An 18,029-nucleotide genomic window follows, 5' to 3' on the forward strand; every position below is an offset into this window, starting at 1 on the left:
TGACCAGCTATGTGATCTTGAATGAATAGTGTGACCACTGTGAGTCTTAATTTTTTTATGTGCAATGCAGGAGTTGTCCTGACATCTACCTTTGAAGGTGGTGGGGGACAGTTAAGTTAGATAATGCTTTTGAGAGTACCTCATAAACTGTAAGCAAAAAGAATCTCAGTTCTTAGTTCCTGGGTTTGTCTATACTTGTTACTTCTCTGGGGAAGGGATAAAGATATCCCCAGAGAAGATAAGCCATTATGCTGGGTTCAAGCTCATAGCCTCTGTCCTGAGAAAGCCTGGCTGGGAAACAGGGAGATTCCTTGTTTCTCCAATTCTGGAACCCATTTCTGGGACATAGGAAGGCCAGCCTGTACCCAGTGTACCTGCAGTTTTGATGGAAGACCTGTGGGTTGTACGCTGCCTGAGATCCGCAACCTGCTGCACCTGGAAGGCTGTCAGGTCCTCCTCATCCAGGGCAATGTCCCCAAGGAAGGCAGCTAGAGAGAAAAGAAGAGGCCGGGGGAGTTAATCCTTCCACCCAGTACTGACAGTCTCAACCCCATGGGCACCCCCGTGGCAACGTTAGTCTTCAAATGCCTTCTGAGGAAGAAGGGAGCGGTGGACTGGCTTTGAGGATCACTTTGGAGTTGGGAATCCAGCCAAGCTGATACCCACCCCCTACCAGAGGAAGACACAGTCGTGTCACCTTTCCTATCACTCAGCAGCAAATATTTAGTGAGCCCCTTCTGTGGACCAGGTACCACTCGAGTGATTAGCAAGATAGAAGAGGTCCCTGCTTGCACAGAGCTAACCTTCAATGACACATAAGTAAACAAACACTGAACTCGAGAATTCCAGATGGTGATGAGTGCTATGAAGAAAACAGAAGGGGGTCAGATAATAAAGTGTCTGCTCTGTGGTGCTATAATCATAAAGCTGTGCTGAACATGTGGTATTCACTCAACAAATGCCATTTCAATTAGATCGAGGGGAGGATGTGAATAAAAACTGGAGCAGATAGGCATATTGGGGAAACCAGGACGTAACAGGAGCTGCCCAGCTAGAGGAAGAAGTTGAACCGTACTCAAGTGACCTCTATTCTGAGGCTCAGGGTCCCCTCTCTGGAGGAAGAAAGGCCTGGGGCAGGGAAAAGCCCCCTGAAAAGGCCATTTTGATTTCTGGGCCTGGGGAGAGATGTTTTTGGGGAAGAAGGGCTAAACAATCTGCCTGCCTGTTGGGAGCAAGCTTTTGTAGAGTCAGCTCTACAGAGTGAACGCTCTAGAAGGAGCTCAGAGCAGCTTCATGCTGGCTGGGCTGGGGGAGGCGGGAGGCTGAGTTGGATGGAGGTGGAGCTCCGAAGCTTCCCTGAAGCTCCACCCATGGCAACATCTGCTTCTCATCCCAAATGCTACACAGGCCTGGCGGCAGCATTACACAAATTGTTTTAACCTTGACGCCTTGCACACAGGTTTCTCCTCCCCAGATGGCCTGTTGGGTGGACACACACAGACACACACATACTTCATCATACAGAAACAGACACATGGTGACATCCACAGCCATGCCCTCAAACACAGACTCTGCTTGAGTCACAGAGATACCCCGCCCCCCCACCCAAGCAAGCGAGTGCCTGCCCTCGCAGGTGGAAGGCACTCCAGAATGTTTGTCTGGGTGAAGTATTCTATCCATATTCTTTGGCCCTGCAGACACATGCCCATAGACACATACTCTGATGCAACATAGATCCGGATTGACAGAACATGGGGGTCCCTCTAGTTATCCAGGCCAAATTCCATTTTACAGATATGGGAACTAAGGCTGGAAGGGAAATGGTCTCCCACATTGCTAGTCGTTAGAGATGCTGGAATTGTAACTCAGGCCTCCTGATTCCCAGTTTGGCACCCAATATACTCAAGTGCATTACCGCTGTAGAACCCATTTTGTAAACAGACAAAAACAGACATGCAGACACACACACATACGCACACACACACACACACACACACCCCAATACAGTCACAGGCAGTTCTAAAAAATACACGTGCACAAGCTCCAACACCCACAGGCAAACTGCAAGCTCCAAACCCATTAAGCAGTAATGGTAGCAATAATGACACCTTATGTAAATGTTGAAATCCATGTGGTCCTTCCCAGTTGACAGAATGTTTTCATATTAACAAATTCATTTAATCCTGGCCCACTAAGGGCATGCTTGTTAAGTCATATGCCACATGTGTACTTGCCTAGGAGTGTGCAATTACAAACCCTTCAAGAGAGAGTTCGAGAGTAGCTAGATTCCAGTCCACTTTCCTGACTTTAGAGATCAGAAAACATGGGCCTAAGAAGGGAAATGACTTGCCCAAGGTCACCAGAATGTCAAGTGGCCCAGAATGTCTTCTACCACATGAGAAAGATTCTTTTCCGTAAACCATCACCATTGGTGGGCTTCGCCTTGGCCTTAGCAACTGATTGGACATCACCAGATGTTTCTTAGATGACACATAAATGACATAAATGTCACGGGGTGAGAGGTACACTCCAAGAAGGCAGTGTTTGGCTCCTCCACGCTAGCATTCATAGAGGCACACACATGCCACATGAATACCCTCACACCTTCCCATACTTTACACCTTTGCACAGACCCTGGCACCTCCAGGCTCATGTGCCCACACCCATGGACACCATCATATACATATGTGGCTGGACATTTAGACTCATCTTTGGGCATTACAGCAAAAAGCAAAATCTCTGCAGGCAGACAGGCCTGGCTTTGAATCCTAGCTTGGCTACTATTAGCTGACAAGTCATATCAACTCTTCAAACTTCAATCTTCTCCTACATAAAAAGGAGCTAACAATAGCATCTGTCTCCCAGGATGACTGCCTGAAATAAGGCCTGTAAATAAAGCACCCAGCACCCAGCCTGGAGCACAGTAAGCACTCACTAAATGGCCACTGTTAATACTACCCCGGTAACAGCCCTGTAAGCTCAAGATCAGCTCTCTACTTTCCAAGGGCATATCGGTTCACTGACATTGGCCTCCTGGCTGAGTGAAGCCCCAGAGTGCTCAGAAGCTGAACCTCGAATTCCAAGTACAGAGGCCACAGAACTGTGCCGGCTTGGGAGACCAGGGCAGTGTGTGGGGGGAAGGGGGGGAACAGGGCAAGCAGAAGGCGGGACAGGCCCTAGGCTGGCCACAGAGCTCTTCTGCCGAGAGGGAGTCCTGTGGTGGGGATGTCATGGCTGAAGAATGTGTGGGAACAGAGTGGGGGTTGGGGAGACACGGGGGGGGGGGGGGGGGGGGGGGCGGGGAGGTGCAGGGAGCAGGAGAGCCTTCTGGCCAGGAGCTGAGGCTGGAGGCCCTGCCCATTTGGGATTCTCTCATGTGGAAGCTAGGGAATCTGGATGCTGGAGAGTCCAGGACACCCCCCCCCCTCACCCCGCCCCATTACCCGGAAGGAAGCCCTGGGGTCAGGGTCAGGGTAGTAGTTGTTTTCAACACAGGATCAAAAGTTTGTTTTGTTTTCTGGCTGTAAACCAGCCAGGAGCCCTCATGGCCGCTTCATAGCCAGGCTGGGAGCAGGAGAGGAAAGAAAAGAGCAAAGTGGATGCCATGTTCCCATTCTCCAGGTAGGCCTCTTGACTCTGGAGTCTCCTCCCCTGGTGCATGGCCAGGCATCCCCTTCTGGGGAGCAGGAGAGGAACTCACTAGTGTGATGGAACCCCAATGCCGTGTGTACAGGACATACGCATACCCCATCACACAAATGCAAGCTTCTAGCTGGGGGAGAACACGCTTAAGCTCCCACAAACATGTACCTGTGTTTAATCACAGCTGTATGTTTCTACACAGGTGTGTACTTGTGCACACTCTTGCATATACTCAGGAGTACCTGTGTGCACAGGTGGATGCACTTACCCATAAAGCAGGGGTACACCCACAAATGTGCCCAAACACTCTCTTGACTACTTCTCTGTAGCCCTAGTGCATTCAAACACACAAATAATTGCATGTACACATTTCACACACCATACCCTCCAAAGAAGGGCACGCTTAGAAATGAATGGAGGGTGGAGAGAGAGACAGACAGACAGACAGATTAGCTGACTCTCCTGGATATCCTTAAAAGGCCCTTAGTGGCCTGAGTGACACATTCTACTCCCTCCTCATCCTCCCCCAGTGTCTTCTCCCAAGATCTCTGGAGAAACTAGAATTCCTGAGAGTTCCTTCTTTCTGGATAGTCCCATTGGTCCCCCTGTATCTGGAGCCCAGGGAGATTCTAAGTCTTTTCCACCTCCCTTAGGGCACCTAAAAGAGAAGGTGACTCAGGGAGCAGGGGCATAGGTGGGTGGGTGACTCATTCAGAGTGTCTGGAGGGAGAATGTGGTCCAGTAAGAGAAGGGATTGCTTCTCAATCTCCAGACCTTATGGCTGAGGCCCCCTGAGGTCCAAACCTAGGCCACAAGGCCCCTGGGATGGGGACAGTGATGAGGGTCGGTAAGCTCCTACCCCACCTCATGCCTTAAAGCAAACCTCAGAGCTGTCAGCTGAGGCCAAAGTAAGATCCTCACTGATTCAAGGGCAGTCCCCATGAGCTTCTCTGCCTATGGGAGCAATTGGGTCTCTCCCAGAGCCCTGAAGGTCACTGCCAAGTGTTGTGGGGCAGCCACAGAGAGCTGAGAATCTCAGGGAAGGCCCTCCTTGATGGTTTGGCATCCAAACATACAAGAAATCAGGGCTGACTCGCGATCTCCCTGGGCAAGGGGGAGAGAAGGAGAGGGGGTGGTGGAGAGTAAGAGCTTGCATGTGAACGTGAGAGTGTGCACACCAGAGTGCAAACTTGGGGGAACCAGCCCCCAGCACACACATAAATCAACTCTTGCTTCCCGCCTATTGTTCTAGTGTTGCCCAGAAGATCCAGGAAACTCTCCAGGGTACCAAGGGTCTTAATTTTGCCTTACTGCCCTCAATTTTGCCCTAACTCTGACAGTAACTGCAGGAGATAATCTCAAATTTAGGAGCCTGGTTATCTTGAAAGGTGAGCCAGAGGAGTCAACAGGGGCTTACATTCTTGGTCCTCTGTGTGCAAGGAGAAGAGGAGAGAGCTGGAAAAGGTCCAGGGAGCAGGGGTAAGCAGGTATATCAGGTGCATCCAGAGGAGGTAAAGGCAGGCACCATCACGTCTAGCATATGGATGTCAGCGCTCAGAGGAGGTGAGAGGACACAACAACACAGAGAAAAGAACCTGGGGACTTGAGGCTTGAGGATGTTGATGTGGGGTCTCAGGGAGTCAGGGCAGAAGTAGGCCTGAGGGCACCAGTCACACCCAGGAGGGAGGCCTAATCTGACCCTGAGTCTTGGCCTTGTCAGGCTCTGGGGCCCTCTCGGCCACCCCCTGGCCTGGCCCAGCTCCCCACCAGCCTCACTTCACCCCGGTGCAGAGCTTTCTCCAGAACTTGTGTTTGAAGTTCCAACTCAGCCAGCCCCACCCTAGCATGAAATCTGAGACTGGGGATCGAGCCCTCAGCCTCCTGCTGCCTCCTCCAAAAATCACTCCAAATCCATCCAGTGGTGAAACACATCAGATTGATTTCCTTCCCATTCTTCCGGGCCTTTCCTCTGCCATGAGGAACCCCCAAACCTTCCCAGCCCGCTGTGATCACTGGTTCTCTGCCACCACCACCACTAGGACTGCAGAGGGGCCGGAGGCTCCGGGAGCCTTTAAGTCCTTTCCCTCCAAGGTGGCACAGAATGCATCTTGGTTGGCACGGTCGGTCACATCCCCATGTGTCTTGTACCCCTCCTGGACTGGAAGCTCTTTGAGGGCAGGGGCCATGCCTTACCCTCTTCTGTATCCCCCATAACATCAAACCCAGGGCCTGGCACATACTGTTAGCATTCCGTACATCTAGATCAGCTGAATGAATAAGTGACCCAAGGACAGGGACAGGGAGACACTCCCTTTTCCTGAAAACCAAGCCCATTCCCTCAGAAAAAAATGGAGTGTGTGAGGCACAGAAAACAAACAGGCAAGAGAGCAAACACTTACTAAGTGCTTACTTTGCATTCATCTCTAGTAAGTGTTTTATATATGTTCTCATATTTAATCCTCACCACCAACTCTACAGAGAGACATATTATCAGTTCCATTTACAGGTAAGAAAAGCAAAGTTCAGAGATGATAATTAACATTCCCCAGGCAGTAGAGCTAATGAGTTGTAGGTCTAGGATTGACAGCTTAGGTCTGCCTGCCTCCAAAGCCCAAGCTCCATCCACTTAGCCTCGTGCCCACCCCAAGCCCAAGGAGAAAGATGATGGCTAACGTCTGCTTTATCCACAGCCCAGCAAGGGTGGAGAAGGGCTGAGAGATCTGGCTTTTCCTCCTCCCACTGGAAGAAGGGTCTCCCTATTTTGGAGCTGGCTGTGATCCATCCACCCAAAAGAGTGGGGGAGCCCAAGGTCAGGACCACAGTGACCCCACCCCTTATGCCACATACAGGCATTCCTAGAACTCTAGGGACTGGGTCACTACCCCTGGCCCTGGCTATTTGGAGACAGGCTGAAATCAGAGGCAGGAAGTTGAGGAAAGGTTCTGATACCTTATGCCCTGTGTGTTCTCTTGTCCCAGGCAGCCTGTTCAGGGTCATCTGATTAGGCAAATGGCCTGAGTGCCTGGCCATCTGGTCACTCCAGGGGCAAGACCCCTCTGGGCCCAGTGGGAGTGAAAGGGTTATATTGGGTCTTCATGGACAAAGAACACACACAAACACACACTCCGGGGGCCCTGAGCTCAGCTAATTAGCCTCCAATGTCTGTGGACTAAGAGAGCTGATACACAGTATTTGAATTCTCTGTTATCCCCCTTTCCACCGCAACTTGGCCTTGGTAGGTACCTCTGGCGCATAAGGGCAGAGGTAACCCCCCTCCCTGGCTGGCTTCTCTAACTTTGACAGCTGTCTCCTCTGTGCCAGAAGAATGCCGTTTGGTGCGGGTGGTGGGGGTGGGGAGAACCATGGGATACCCAGGGAGCATGACATCAGAGGATTCCTTGGAAAACTTTCTTGTTTCACTTGGGCTGGGTGGGGGCCTCGGGAGACTCGCCCCTGGGAGACCCAGGCCTCCCGCACCCCGTGGCAGACAGATGTGCAGCCTGGGGGCAGCCCAGACAGGCTGGAAAACACCAACGTCCTGGAGCCCACGATGGGGGAGAAGGGAAAAGTCAGGCGCGGGCACGCGCGCGAACACACACACACACACACACACACACACACACACACACACACGGGAGTCTGGCCAGAAAAGTTTCCTGCAGGAGGAAAAGCCTGGACCCAAGGAACCTTCCCCAGGAACCCTCTCGGAAGAGAAGGCAGTGGCAGCAGCTTCCACGAATAGCAGCGAAACTTCAGTCCTAAAGTCCCCCAAACTCCCCCCTCCCTCTCTCCCTCTTTCTTTTGTTCCCCACTGCATTGCCAACCAGGCAGCTCCCGGCTTCCCACACTGGACCGTCCTCCCCCAAGCGCGAACCCTAAGCAGCCCGCGCCTCCCCGCGGCGCCCGCCCGCGCCCCGGCCCCTGCGCCCCGGCCCCCGCGCCCCGGCCCCCCGCGCCCCGCCGGCCCGCGGGGTGGGGGGGGCGCCTACCCGCCTTGCAGGGGTCTTTGTAGTTGACGGGCTCCGAGTCGTCCTCCTCCCCCAGGTCATAGGTGTAGTCGGCCAAGTCGAGCGGCCGGCCGGGGCGCGGGAGCAGCAGCAGCCAGAGCAGCAGCGGCAGCGGCAGGCGGGCCACGCCGGGCATGCTGGAGGGCGCGGCGGCGGCGGGCGCGGTGGCGGCGGCGGGTCGCGCCCGGACGCGGGAGCCGGCGAGAGGGGAAGCGGAGGACTGGCGGCGAGGGGAGGGCGCTCCCCTGCGCTCGCCCGCGCGCTCCCTCCCCGCCTGCCCCCCCGTGCGCGTCCCTACCTCTCCCCTCCCGGTCCTCGCCCCCCCTTCCTGTCTCCCGCCCCCTCTCCGGCCCGGCTCCCCGGCCCTCTCTGCCCGCGCCTCCAGCCTTCTCCGCTCCCTTCCCGTCTTTTCCTCTTTCCTTCTCTCCTCCCTCCCGCTCCCCCCCCTTTTTAGGGAAATGAGCTCGCTGGAGGGCGGGTTTTCGCCCGGAGCTCGGCCCCCTCGGGTCCGGGACGGCGCTCGGCCGGGCCGGGCGGCGCGCCAGCCGGGGGCGGGGACGGCGCGGACGGCGGGGAGGGGGCGCGGGCGCTCCCGGGGCGCGGGCCGCGGGGCCGGGGAGGGGGCGCGGGGCCCCGGGGTGCCGGGCCGACGGCCGCTCCCGCGGGGTGCCCTCTAGCGGCGGCCCGTGCGCGGGCTCCGGGCCGGCCCCCTCCCGGCGGCGGGGCGCGCTGTGGGGTCGCCGCGCCGCTGCCGCTGCCGCCCGCCGCGTGCCCTGGGTCTCGGCCGCGCGTCTCCGCCCGCGTCCCTCGGTCTCTGCCCTCGCCGTCCTCGTCTCTCTCGCTCTCTTGCGGTCTCTGGCTGTCTCTGTCTCTCCTCCTCCCTCGGGAGACACCACTGGAGGGCGCCTCGAGCCCGTGGATTGCCCGGTCCCTGGCCGCGGCCCCCGGTCCCGCAGCAAGCCTGGGCGGAGGGGGAGGGGGAAGGGGGAGCCCCTGCGCGCCCCCCACCCCGGGCCCCACCCTCCCCGCGCGGGCCCCACCGAGGGCGGGACCGAGGGCGAGGGCCTGGAGGATGGAAGAGCCGCACCCTTTATTTTTCAATCAGGTTGCTTTATTCTTTCGTGGTCGGAGCCCCGTGTGCCCAGGAGCCGCAGCTCCTGCCCGCTCCCACCTCTCCCCACAGCTCCCATTTCGCCAGCGCTGGTCCCCGTGGTGTGGGCAGGAGCAGCTTCCCGCGTCTCTGCCAAAGACCCTTTGAGCGTGGATCTTCCCTCCTCACCTGGGGCCTCCGTGGGTCCTGAGGAGCAAAGAAACACAGTTTATCAGGTGAGGGGGAGGGGCCGGGGGACAGGGAAGTGTATGACCCTTCCCTCCCCAGAGCTCCCTAGATGATCTGGCTTAGTGGGTTCCCCAGTTCCGGGTCAGCTGACATGGCAAGGTGGGGCAGTCCTGCCCAGGTCACACCTGCTCACCTGAGGGGTCCTAGATGTAGAAGAGGGGCACCTCACCACACAGGGTGCTCACTGTGGTGCCCAGGAAGTCCAGGGGATCCCCAGGGGATGCTGAGCCAGCATCATGGCCCTCCTCCTGTCCCAGCTTAGAGGTAGACACCGCTGGCTTGACCTAGAAAGAGCACCTGATTTGGAGCCTGGGAACGGAGTTTCTGTCTCACCTGTGGTCCTTACGGTGGGACCTTGGGCGTGTCAGGCCATCTCTCTGGGCCTTATAAAAGTCTTGCTTTCTTCACCAGTAAAGAGGGGCTGTGCTGGAGTCAGAAGCCCCCAGGTGGTGAGGTTCAGCTGAGGCCAGCAGGCTGGCACAGGTAGGGAAGGGGTGGTACAGGTGAGTCTAGAGAGGGCACTCACCTGGCAGCCCACAGGGAGCAGCGCTTTACAGGTGACAAATTGCTGTCCTCCTCAGATGCTCCTCCCGGCAGCCCTGGGAAGGGGACGACCCACCTCTTCTCACTCACACACCTACCTGGAAGTCCTGAAACTTTCTAGTGAGAGCCTCAAGACTTGGGATGTTCTCTGGAGTCATCTTCATGATGTAGCAACAGGTTCCCGGGGCTGGCTTATAGGCAATCAGGAGCTGAGTACACGAACCCCAGAGTTCATTCAGGAAGGACCCGCCTTGCTCACTCCCTAACCCTGAGCCTGGGCCATCTTCCTCTGGGCTAGGCACCCGGGAGAGTCATATTGGAATCTGGGGCTCAGCCTGGGGAGGCAAAGGGACTAGGAACCGGGGAGAGATGGGTGTGCATGAAGTGACACAGCTCTGTGGGTCCAGCAAAGGCTTGTCATTGGCCCCCGTCCCCAGGGTTGAGAGGTCCAGGTGTACCCACCCGCTGGTAGTCATACACTACGATGCCAGTGGAGCCAATGGAGAAGGTGGCAGTGGTGCCCACACGCTCCTGCAGGGCCAGGCGCTGCTGGGCTTCTGGCCCCCCCATGCTCATCTCTAGGACCTGGAGGAAGTCATAGGGTGGTGGCCTGGTATTTCTCTTTCCCCACACATCCCTTCGGTGCCTACCTCCACCCTCAGCCCTCTTTTTTTTTTTTTTTTTTTTTTTTTTTTTAGCCCTCTTTACTAAAATGCAATCCCGTCTTCTCTGAGAGCTCAGACAGGCTGGGTGGGACAGGATGCTGGAAGGAACAGGCGGCCATGCCAGCCACAAGCCTGGTGGAAAAGCCCAAGCCCCGGTTGCTACCTGGCTCCTGCTTCTGTCCTTTCTCAAGGCACCCCCTGCCTCCTCCTCTCCATTCCCATCAAACACTTCCCTATCTGCCAAGCCCACCCCAAGCCCCTCTGTTTCACAGGTTCTGTACCCACAGCCCACTCCATTCTAGGCCTGCTCACCATCTCAGTGTGTTTCTGGCTCATGTGAAGACCCATTAGCAGAGCGCCGACAATCACCACGACCACAAGGACTATCACTACTACGATGATGAGCAGGCGTTTGAGGGACGAAGGGAAGCAGGGGATGCCCAACCGGCCCCGGGGAGCTGCTGAGTAGTCCTGACATGGTGGGGCAGGCAGGGAAACAGGTATGAGGTCGTGAGGATGGTCCCTCCTCTCCCTGCACAAGCGGGGCACCCTCCCACAGCTGGACACCAATGCTATGGATGTGCAGAGGAGGGCTGAGAACAGAGAAGGCTTCTTGGAGGAGGTGGCCTGGATTCCACCAGAAATGCTTAGACGTGTAGTCTAGCATGGAGAGACCCAAGGGAGCCTGCCTCACCAGACTCGTCTCTTGCTGTTTCCTCTGGACCCCTGGCACCCCGGCCATTCCCATCCCTTTCTATTCCCCCAAATAATCTGTGCTCTCTCACACCTCCCTGCCTTTACACACGCTACCCCTTCTTCCTGCCAATGCTTGCCTCCTCCACCTAGTGAGCTCCTACCTATTCTTCTGGAGCCAGCTCAAATGTCATTTTCTCTGTGAAGCTTCCTGTGACTTCCCACACGGCAGCTGCTTACTCGGTGCTCTCTGCAGCCCTTTGCACTGACCACTGTTGTGCCTCTCGGCCCCCCATGTTGGAATGATTGGTTGCCATGTCCATCTCCCCAAGGGACTTAGTGGTTGGTGTCCCTGCCCTAACTTAGCACAGTCCTAGGTTAATTAAGTAGATGAAGTTGGATGAAGAAACAGGCTGAGGGGGGTTGGATGAGGCAAAGCCCAGCTCACCGACATATACACACACACAGTCATACTCACCGGCGGGCTCTCGATCAAGACCTCCTTGCTGCCCACATCCATCTTGCTGCAGGCACCTTCCCCTCTCATCTCCCAAATGGGACCTAGGCTCTTATATACGCCGGTAGGGAGAGGGGACAGAAGTGAAGGACCCAGTCTCCTTCTGCCAGCCAAGCCCTTGACTTTGAAACCTGTTTGTTCCTGGCCCTCCAGAACTGAGGTCCTGATAAGCCAGCTCAAGAGCGCCTGAGGACCCTCGGCCCTGGCACATGAGTCCACTTGGCCTCGGTGAGAGCAAAGCTGGGTGCACTGAGCAAATTTGCCCTTGGGCAATCTGCACCTCTCTCCGTAGGTGTCTTCCTGGCATTGGCCGCCTTTCTTGCTGGCACCTGCCCCTGCAGTTTTGTGGCTTTCCCTGTTCTTCTGCCAGGTTGAACCTCTCAGGCAGTCAGGGGTCTGACCCAATGTGGAGTCCAGCACACTTCCCGACAGAATTTTCCCTGTGTCTAGGATGAGCTCCAGGGAGAGGAGTGAGGAGGCAGTGCCTGCAAGCCCAGGGGGGCACAGCTGAAGGCAGGTGGTGCTTTGGCATCAGTGTGGGGGTTCATCATGGCCATTTCTTGAAGAGCCTCACATTTTCACTTCCAGTATGCCACCTGCCTGGCCTCCTCCCACACATCTGCTACCTAACCTCAGACTTGCCTCAGTCATTCTTTTCCTGATCCTGAAGACTCTGTCCCCTCTGGCTATAGGTTTTTATCTACCAATATGTGGTTTTTCATTCTCTGCTATGGGCTGGTTTGTAAGCTAAAGGCCTTTCCCCCTGCTTTTACTTTTATTTGCATCCATTTCATGCTGAATTTATTCCCAGGCCATACATTGCTGTTTCTCCAGCTTCTTGTGGGATATCTTTCTCATCTATGCAACCTCCTCTTCCGGTTTGGGAACGATCTGCTCTGTTTCAGTAAGGATCATCTTGATGTGGCAAGGAGGGCTTTTGCAGGGGTTAATCTGACCACAAGCTCTGTAAATTTAGTGGCTCGTTTTGGGGCTTTGTTCACCTGAATGTGCCCGATGACCAGGGAATCTACATCTAAACCCTTAGGTTTAGCATTACTCTACATCTTTAAGCCCATGCAGCAAAAATTCAGCACTGTTTATAGGCCACTGACACCATGCCCTGCCCCACTGTTTGGCCTGGGCCCACCTATCGGCCCCACCATGATGATGATGGAATGGCACACATTGCTTCTGTAAAGGGACATCCTTCAGATACTTGATGGCTTTGGGGATAGACATAGCCTTGGTGACCTGGGCAGCTTCATGAGTGTTCTTAAAATGAATGTGAAGATTTGAACTTCTGGATTTGAATGATTCTGTGGGGGTTTTTGCGTCAAGTAAATGGTGAGCCATTTTTAGAGTTCAAGCTGAAGGCTTTTTTTTTTTTTTTTATTTATTTATGATAGTCACAGAGAGAGAGAGAGAGAGAGGCAGAGACACAGGCAGAGGGAGAAGCAGGCTCCATGCACCGGGAGCCCGATGTGGGACTCGATCCCGGGTCTCCGGGATCGCGCCCTGGGCCAAAGGCAGGCGCCAAACCGCTGCGCCACCCAGGGATCCCGCTGAAGGCTTTTGATAGCAGATTCCACACCTGACACTTCTTTCTTGTGCCCAAACAGCCTTGCATGGGGCTGGGTATGGTGACCCATGGGTCCCAATCTCCTCATTCTTAAATCTCACCTGCTTGGTGCTGCCTCTGACCCTGTTCCTCTGTGTTCCTCTTTTTATAGCCTTTGATCCTAAATTTGCCCTAAGAATGCTACTCACCCCAATGTGATCCACTTTCTGGACCTTCTACTTCTCCCTTCCATCTCTTTACCTCCTTCCTCAAAGCCGCTTCTGTTTCCTTGTTATACTAAGCCAAATCCACGAGTGGGTGCAGCCTTTCTCTTGGGCTTTCCTCCACTCCCCGGGTCAAGCGGTATCTACAGTGCCTTTACCTTGGAACTTTCACAGGTGTCTAAGTCAGATACCTACCCTTACTCCTCTCAGCCAAACTCCCTTATCTTCCTGCTACTTTACCTCCAACACTCCACCCCAGGTTCTGTCCCTGGCCTGGGGGCTCCCTCCCACCTTGGCCCTGCCCTGAGGTCATGGGCTGGTCCCCAGCTCTCCAGCCTTAGCCGGTTTCCCTGCCCCCACAGGGACCTCCACTCCACCAGGAGAGCCTTCAGTCTCCGGGTTGCACAACAGCATGGCATCTGAGCTGAGAGTGCCTGAAAAGCTCAGGGAAGGGGACAGGGGAGGGAAGGGAGTGTTTGCTCCCACCATCCTCCTCACCCTCCTCCTCAGCTGCCCCTTTAAATATTTGCCGAAACCTCTAGCAGCAAGGGTCCTAGGAGGAGTGTTGGGGAAGGGTGTCCAGGAAGGAGGGGGAAACGTCCTCCTCTCAACTGTGCAGTCTCAGCTGTGTGCAGGTGCCAGATGTAGGAGACAGCTGCCTGTGGTGCCCACCCCTGCCTGCCCCCAGCGCCCCCACTCCCGCCCCAGATTGTCCTGGCAACGCTGGGATTGATTGGCTGACTCACACGCACTGGGCCTGAGCCAGGTGGGCAGCGGGCCAGTGGGAGAGCCCAGGAGGGCTGCAAGCATCTCGGGGTCCCTGCGGGCATCTCAGGGGGCCGCATGGTCCAGCTGTGGAGCTTGTTCTAAGCAGGCGCTGTGTGTAGGGCTTGCCATCATCAGCTGGTGCTGAGAAAGGAGTCTCTCTTGGAAAGAAGCCTCTGCTCTCTCAGGTCCTCAGTCTCCCCGGCGGCTGCTCTTAGGCTGTAATTCTCACAAGCTTTATGGTTTTTCTTTTCTTTTTTATCTACTTATTTTTGCCTGTTTGGAGGTTGGGGTAAGAAGGTTGCCCTCAAGTTTCATAAGGGGAGTTCAGATGCTAGCATCAACCTCTCTGGCACTGACCCAGTGGAGGTCTTGGGGTCCTCATCTTTGTTCTCACGAAGCAATGTGGGACCTGTAACTGGGCATGGATAGCTGTCACCTCGCTACCCCCATCAGCCCTCTGTTGCAAACTTCTCACATCTTGGCCTTTACTTAGGCCATTTCTCCCTCCTGGAAATCCCACCCTCAATGCCTCTCCACCCTCAATGCCTCTCCACCTCTCTGAGTGCCACCAACCCTAAAAGGTCAGACAAGAGCCAATGGCACCTGCTCTGTGACCTTACAGGCCCAGGCTACAGTGCCTCTTCCCTCCTCCAAAATCTCCCAGCCTCCTGCTACCCTTTCACTTGCCACTTAGCATGCACTGCTGTTCTCATCAGCTGTGAGGGTGCTTTTTGTTGCCCTGTCTTCCCTGGGACTGGCCCCCCCGACCATGGTTTCCTGAGGCTTCTTTGTACCTGCTGTGGGGCAAGGAGCATGCACACAGCTAACATGTAATTCTATTTAGTGCTGAGACTGTCACCAAACATGCAGGAGCTCCTGGAGAGTGGTCAATGTTCATTCCATCAGTGTGTGGAGGTCTTAATGCTTGACCGACCAGCTCTGGGACCCCTAATGAATCTATCTTTCTGCCTTTCCAGGCTTTAGTGTGTTCAGCTGTTAAATGGTACTAGTCTGCCTATCCTGTCTCCCCTCGGACAAGCTGTTGTGATGATCCAATGACATCAATCCAGTTGACATGATTATCATCTACTTCGTCTCCCAAATACCTCTTCTCACTAGCTGAGAATAGGACCCAGACTCCCCCTTTCTGTCTCTGGGAGGACCATGGGTGATGGAGAGCCCTACGGTAGCCACCCCTTCTGTGTGTACCTCCTCTTTTTCTCCTTCCAGATCTTCAGCTGCAGTGGCTGGGACAAGATTCACTCTGCCCTTTGTGTGCTGGGCAGAGCTGTGCCAGGGACGGGTGGGGACGGTTGCCCAGCTGCCCTAGCGGCCCTCCCCACCCCCCATTGCTTTTCTTTCCACAAGCTGGCATGCAGAGGGCTGCACGGGCAGCTGGATGGGCAGTGACAAGTGAGGATCAAAGGGAAGGGGCATCCCTGGCTGAGACAACATGGACAGACGTAAGCTCCAACTAGAGAAGCCTCTGCTGGCAGAGGCTGGGGACAGCTGGGGACACATCCTAAACCCAGCAATCTGTTTCCTGGCCTGATATGGAAAGAGCACTAGACTGGGAGTCCATTCACCTGACTCCCAGCCTCCTCTAGTCCTGTCCCAGAGAACCTTTGGCACAGTCAGTCCCACACATAGACCCCCAGGGAGGTAACATGGCATAGAGCAGCAGTTCTCAAACTTTGGTTTCAGGACTCCTTTATATTCTTAAAAAATATTTAGGACCCCAAAGAGCATTTGTTTATGTGTGTTATATCTATTGATATTTACCATATTAATATTTACTGAGAAATTTCAAAGTTTCAATTAATGAAAATTGTAGCAATAAACCTATTCTATTTTTAACATAAAAACATAAATTAAAAATTATTTTACAAAGTCAAAAAATTAGAGATAAGAGTGTCATTGCTTTACATTTTTGCAAATCTCTTTATTTTTTTAAGGATTTATTTATTTAGAAAGAGAGAGAGCCAACATGTGCACAGAGGAGGGGCAGATGGAGAGGGAGAGAATCCTGAAGCCGACTCCCTGTTGAGTGCTAAACCCCACACAGGGCTCAATCCCAGGACCCTGAGATTAAGACCTGAGCTGAAATCAAGAGTTAGCTGCTTAACCGACTGAACCACCCAGGTACCCCTTGCAACCCTCTTAATTTCTGGCTTAACAGAAGATAAATCATGTTGCCTCTGGGAAATTCCAGGGTACTTTGTTTGTTTTAAAGATTTTATTTATCCATTCATGAGAGATATAGAGAGAGAAGCAGAGACACAGGTAGAGGGAGAAGTAGGCTCCCTGCAAAGAGCCTAATGTGGGACTTGATCCCAGGACCCCAGGATCATGACCTGAGCCAAAGGCAGATGCTCAACCACTGAGCCTCCCAGGTGCCCCCCAGTGTACTTTTGTGATTGCGTGAAAGTGAAAAAGTAAAATTATATTTTAACATTCTTAGGACAAGGGGCAGCCCGGGTGGCTCAGCGGTTTAGCACTGCCTTCAGCCCAGGGCGTGATCCTGGGGCCCCTGGAATCCCATGTCGGGCTCCCTGCATGGAGCCTGCTTCTCCTTCTGCCTGTGTCTCTGCCTCTTTCCCTCTCTCTCTGTGTCTCGAAAGAAAGAAAGAAAGAAAGAAAGAAAGAAAGAAAGAAAGGGAAAGAAAGAGAGAGAGAAAGAAAGGAGAAAGAAAGAAGAAAGAAAGAAAGAAAAAGAAAAGAAAGAAAAGAAAGAAAAGAAAGAAAGAAAGAAAGAAAGAAAGAAAGAAAGAAAGAAAGAAAGAAAATCTTTTAAAAAAAATTCCTAGGACAATTGTTTTGACCTCAGTGATCCCTGGAAGTTTCTCCTGGACTCCACTTTTATTTTATTTTATTTTATTTTATTTTATTTTATTTTATTTTATTTTATTTTATTTTATTTTAGATTCTATTTATTTATTCATGAGAGACACACACAGAGAGAGGCAGAGATACAGGCAGAGGGAGAAGCAGGCTCCCCGCAGGGAGCCCCATGTGGGACTCGATCCCAGGACCCCACGATCATAACCTGAGCCAAAGGCAGACACTCAACCATTGAGCCACCCACGCGTCCCTGGACCACACTTTGAAAATCCCTGGTATAGAAGTATGACAGTGAACTTTGGCAGAGCGGGTTGAGATCCCTGTTCTGTGGCTTTCTTCGGGCGCTACCAGTCTCACATCTCTTCTCTGTAAAAGGGGATTCATATCATCCACTTCAAAAGGTTGGCAGCATTAAGTGCATAGAGTACACAACACACAGTAGATGTGACATCAAGCTCGCGACTGCTTTCCTCCTCGTTTCGGCCTGTTTCCTCATTTGGGACAAAGAGCTGGACCAGGAAACATCCAGGGCTCTAGAAGGTTCAACGGTTTACGGTTGGGTAGGGAGAGATGTTCCAGAATTCCACACACTCCAACTCGGTGACAACATTCCCCTTTTCAGCTCAGAGAGAAACAAAGGCACATTCTGTTCACGGGCTTGTGGAAACGCATGTGAACACAGCTACATACGCATGTCGCTGATGGCACACCCATGAACTCTTCTTGTTCAGAGGACGTGTCCCCTGAAGGCCACGACAGATACACGGGCACACAGAGGCACGCGGGTCCACAGCGCGGAAATGCGTCCTGGGGGAGCGCGTGCCCCCGATGCGCACAGGTGCACAGTCATGCCGTCATGGGGTGCACACGTACGCCTCGCACACCTGCACTCGCCAGTCTCACTGGTGCCCGCCAGGCAGGCAGATGGCCCCAGGGACCGCCCCTAGGGCCGCCAGCGGCCAGGGCCGCCCCCACCCCCTTCCGGGGACTCCCCACCCCTCCGCCCTGCGCGCGCCCCCGCCGGGCAGCCCTCGCTCGGCTCCGGCTCCGGGCCCGCGCAGCCCTACCCCGGCGGCAGGCGAGCGCGAGCAGGGGAGGGGCCCGAGCCGCCCGGGCCCGAGGACTCCGCTGTGCGCAGCGGGCGGCGGGGCCCCTGGCTGCGGCAGCGGCGGCGGCGGGCGGCGGGGAGGCGCAGCCGGCGGGGTGGCCGAGAGCCGCGGGGCGGGGGCCGC

The 18,029-nt window shown here is 54.6% G+C and overlaps 2 protein-coding genes across 6 annotated transcripts in view; both read right to left on the reverse strand.

Annotated features, from left to right (window-relative positions):
* Positions 1 to 7,901, reverse strand: part of BMP1 (bone morphogenetic protein 1) — a 43,720-nt gene extending 35,819 nt beyond the window's left edge. Inside the window, exons 1-2 of one of the 4 annotated variants that reach the window (XM_025463149.3) lie at positions 7,632 to 7,888; positions 375 to 488 (exon numbers count right to left, since the gene is read on the reverse strand). In XM_025463149.3, coding sequence (XP_025318934.1) covers positions 375 to 488; positions 7,632 to 7,785 — 268 coding nt within the window. In that variant the 5' untranslated portion in view covers positions 7,786 to 7,888. Of the gene's footprint in view, positions 1 to 374; positions 489 to 7,631 lie in introns of all 4 variants that reach the window. The other 3 variants (XM_025463150.3, XM_025463152.3, XM_049100947.1) reach the window with 3 other exon arrangements.
* An 837-nt stretch (positions 7,902 to 8,738) lies between these two features.
* Positions 8,739 to 11,526, reverse strand: SFTPC (surfactant protein C). Of its 2 annotated transcripts, XM_025463160.3 has the most exons (6): positions 11,368 to 11,526; positions 10,509 to 10,667; positions 9,994 to 10,116; positions 9,630 to 9,740; positions 9,122 to 9,272; positions 8,739 to 8,946 (listed from the first exon to the last, which is right to left on the reverse strand). In XM_025463160.3, exons 1-5 carry the CDS (start codon positions 11,434 to 11,436, stop codon positions 9,132 to 9,134), a joined length of 603 nt encoding a protein of 200 aa, XP_025318945.1. In that variant the 5' UTR covers positions 11,437 to 11,526; the 3' UTR covers positions 8,739 to 8,946; positions 9,122 to 9,131. The 2 variants fall into 2 exon arrangements, with proteins under 2 accessions (XP_025318945.1, XP_025318946.1); XM_025463161.3 differs by lacking the exon at positions 10,509 to 10,667 and having other exon boundaries at positions 11,368 to 11,488.
* Positions 11,527 to 18,029: the final 6,503 nt, after the last annotated feature.

Source organism: Canis lupus, chromosome 25, assembly GCF_003254725.2.
Source record: "Canis lupus dingo isolate Sandy chromosome 25, ASM325472v2, whole genome shotgun sequence".
Taxonomy (NCBI): Eukaryota; Metazoa; Chordata; class Mammalia; order Carnivora; family Canidae; genus Canis; species Canis lupus.

Bases quoted from the DNA above. Each gene is read 5' to 3' on its own strand.
- SFTPC (XM_025463160.3), bottom strand. From the start codon at position 11,436: ATGAGAGGGGAAGGTGCCTGCAGCAAGATGGATGTGGGCAGCAAGGAG. The intron at 10,668-11,367 runs GTGAGTATGACT...CCACCATGTCAG, and splicing joins TCTTGATCGAGAGCCCGCCG to GACTACTCAGCAGCTCCCCG. The intron at 9,273-9,629 runs GTAGGTGTGTGA...TGCTCTTTCTAG, and splicing joins GAAAGTTTCAGGACTTCCAG to GTCAAGCCAGCGGTGTCTAC.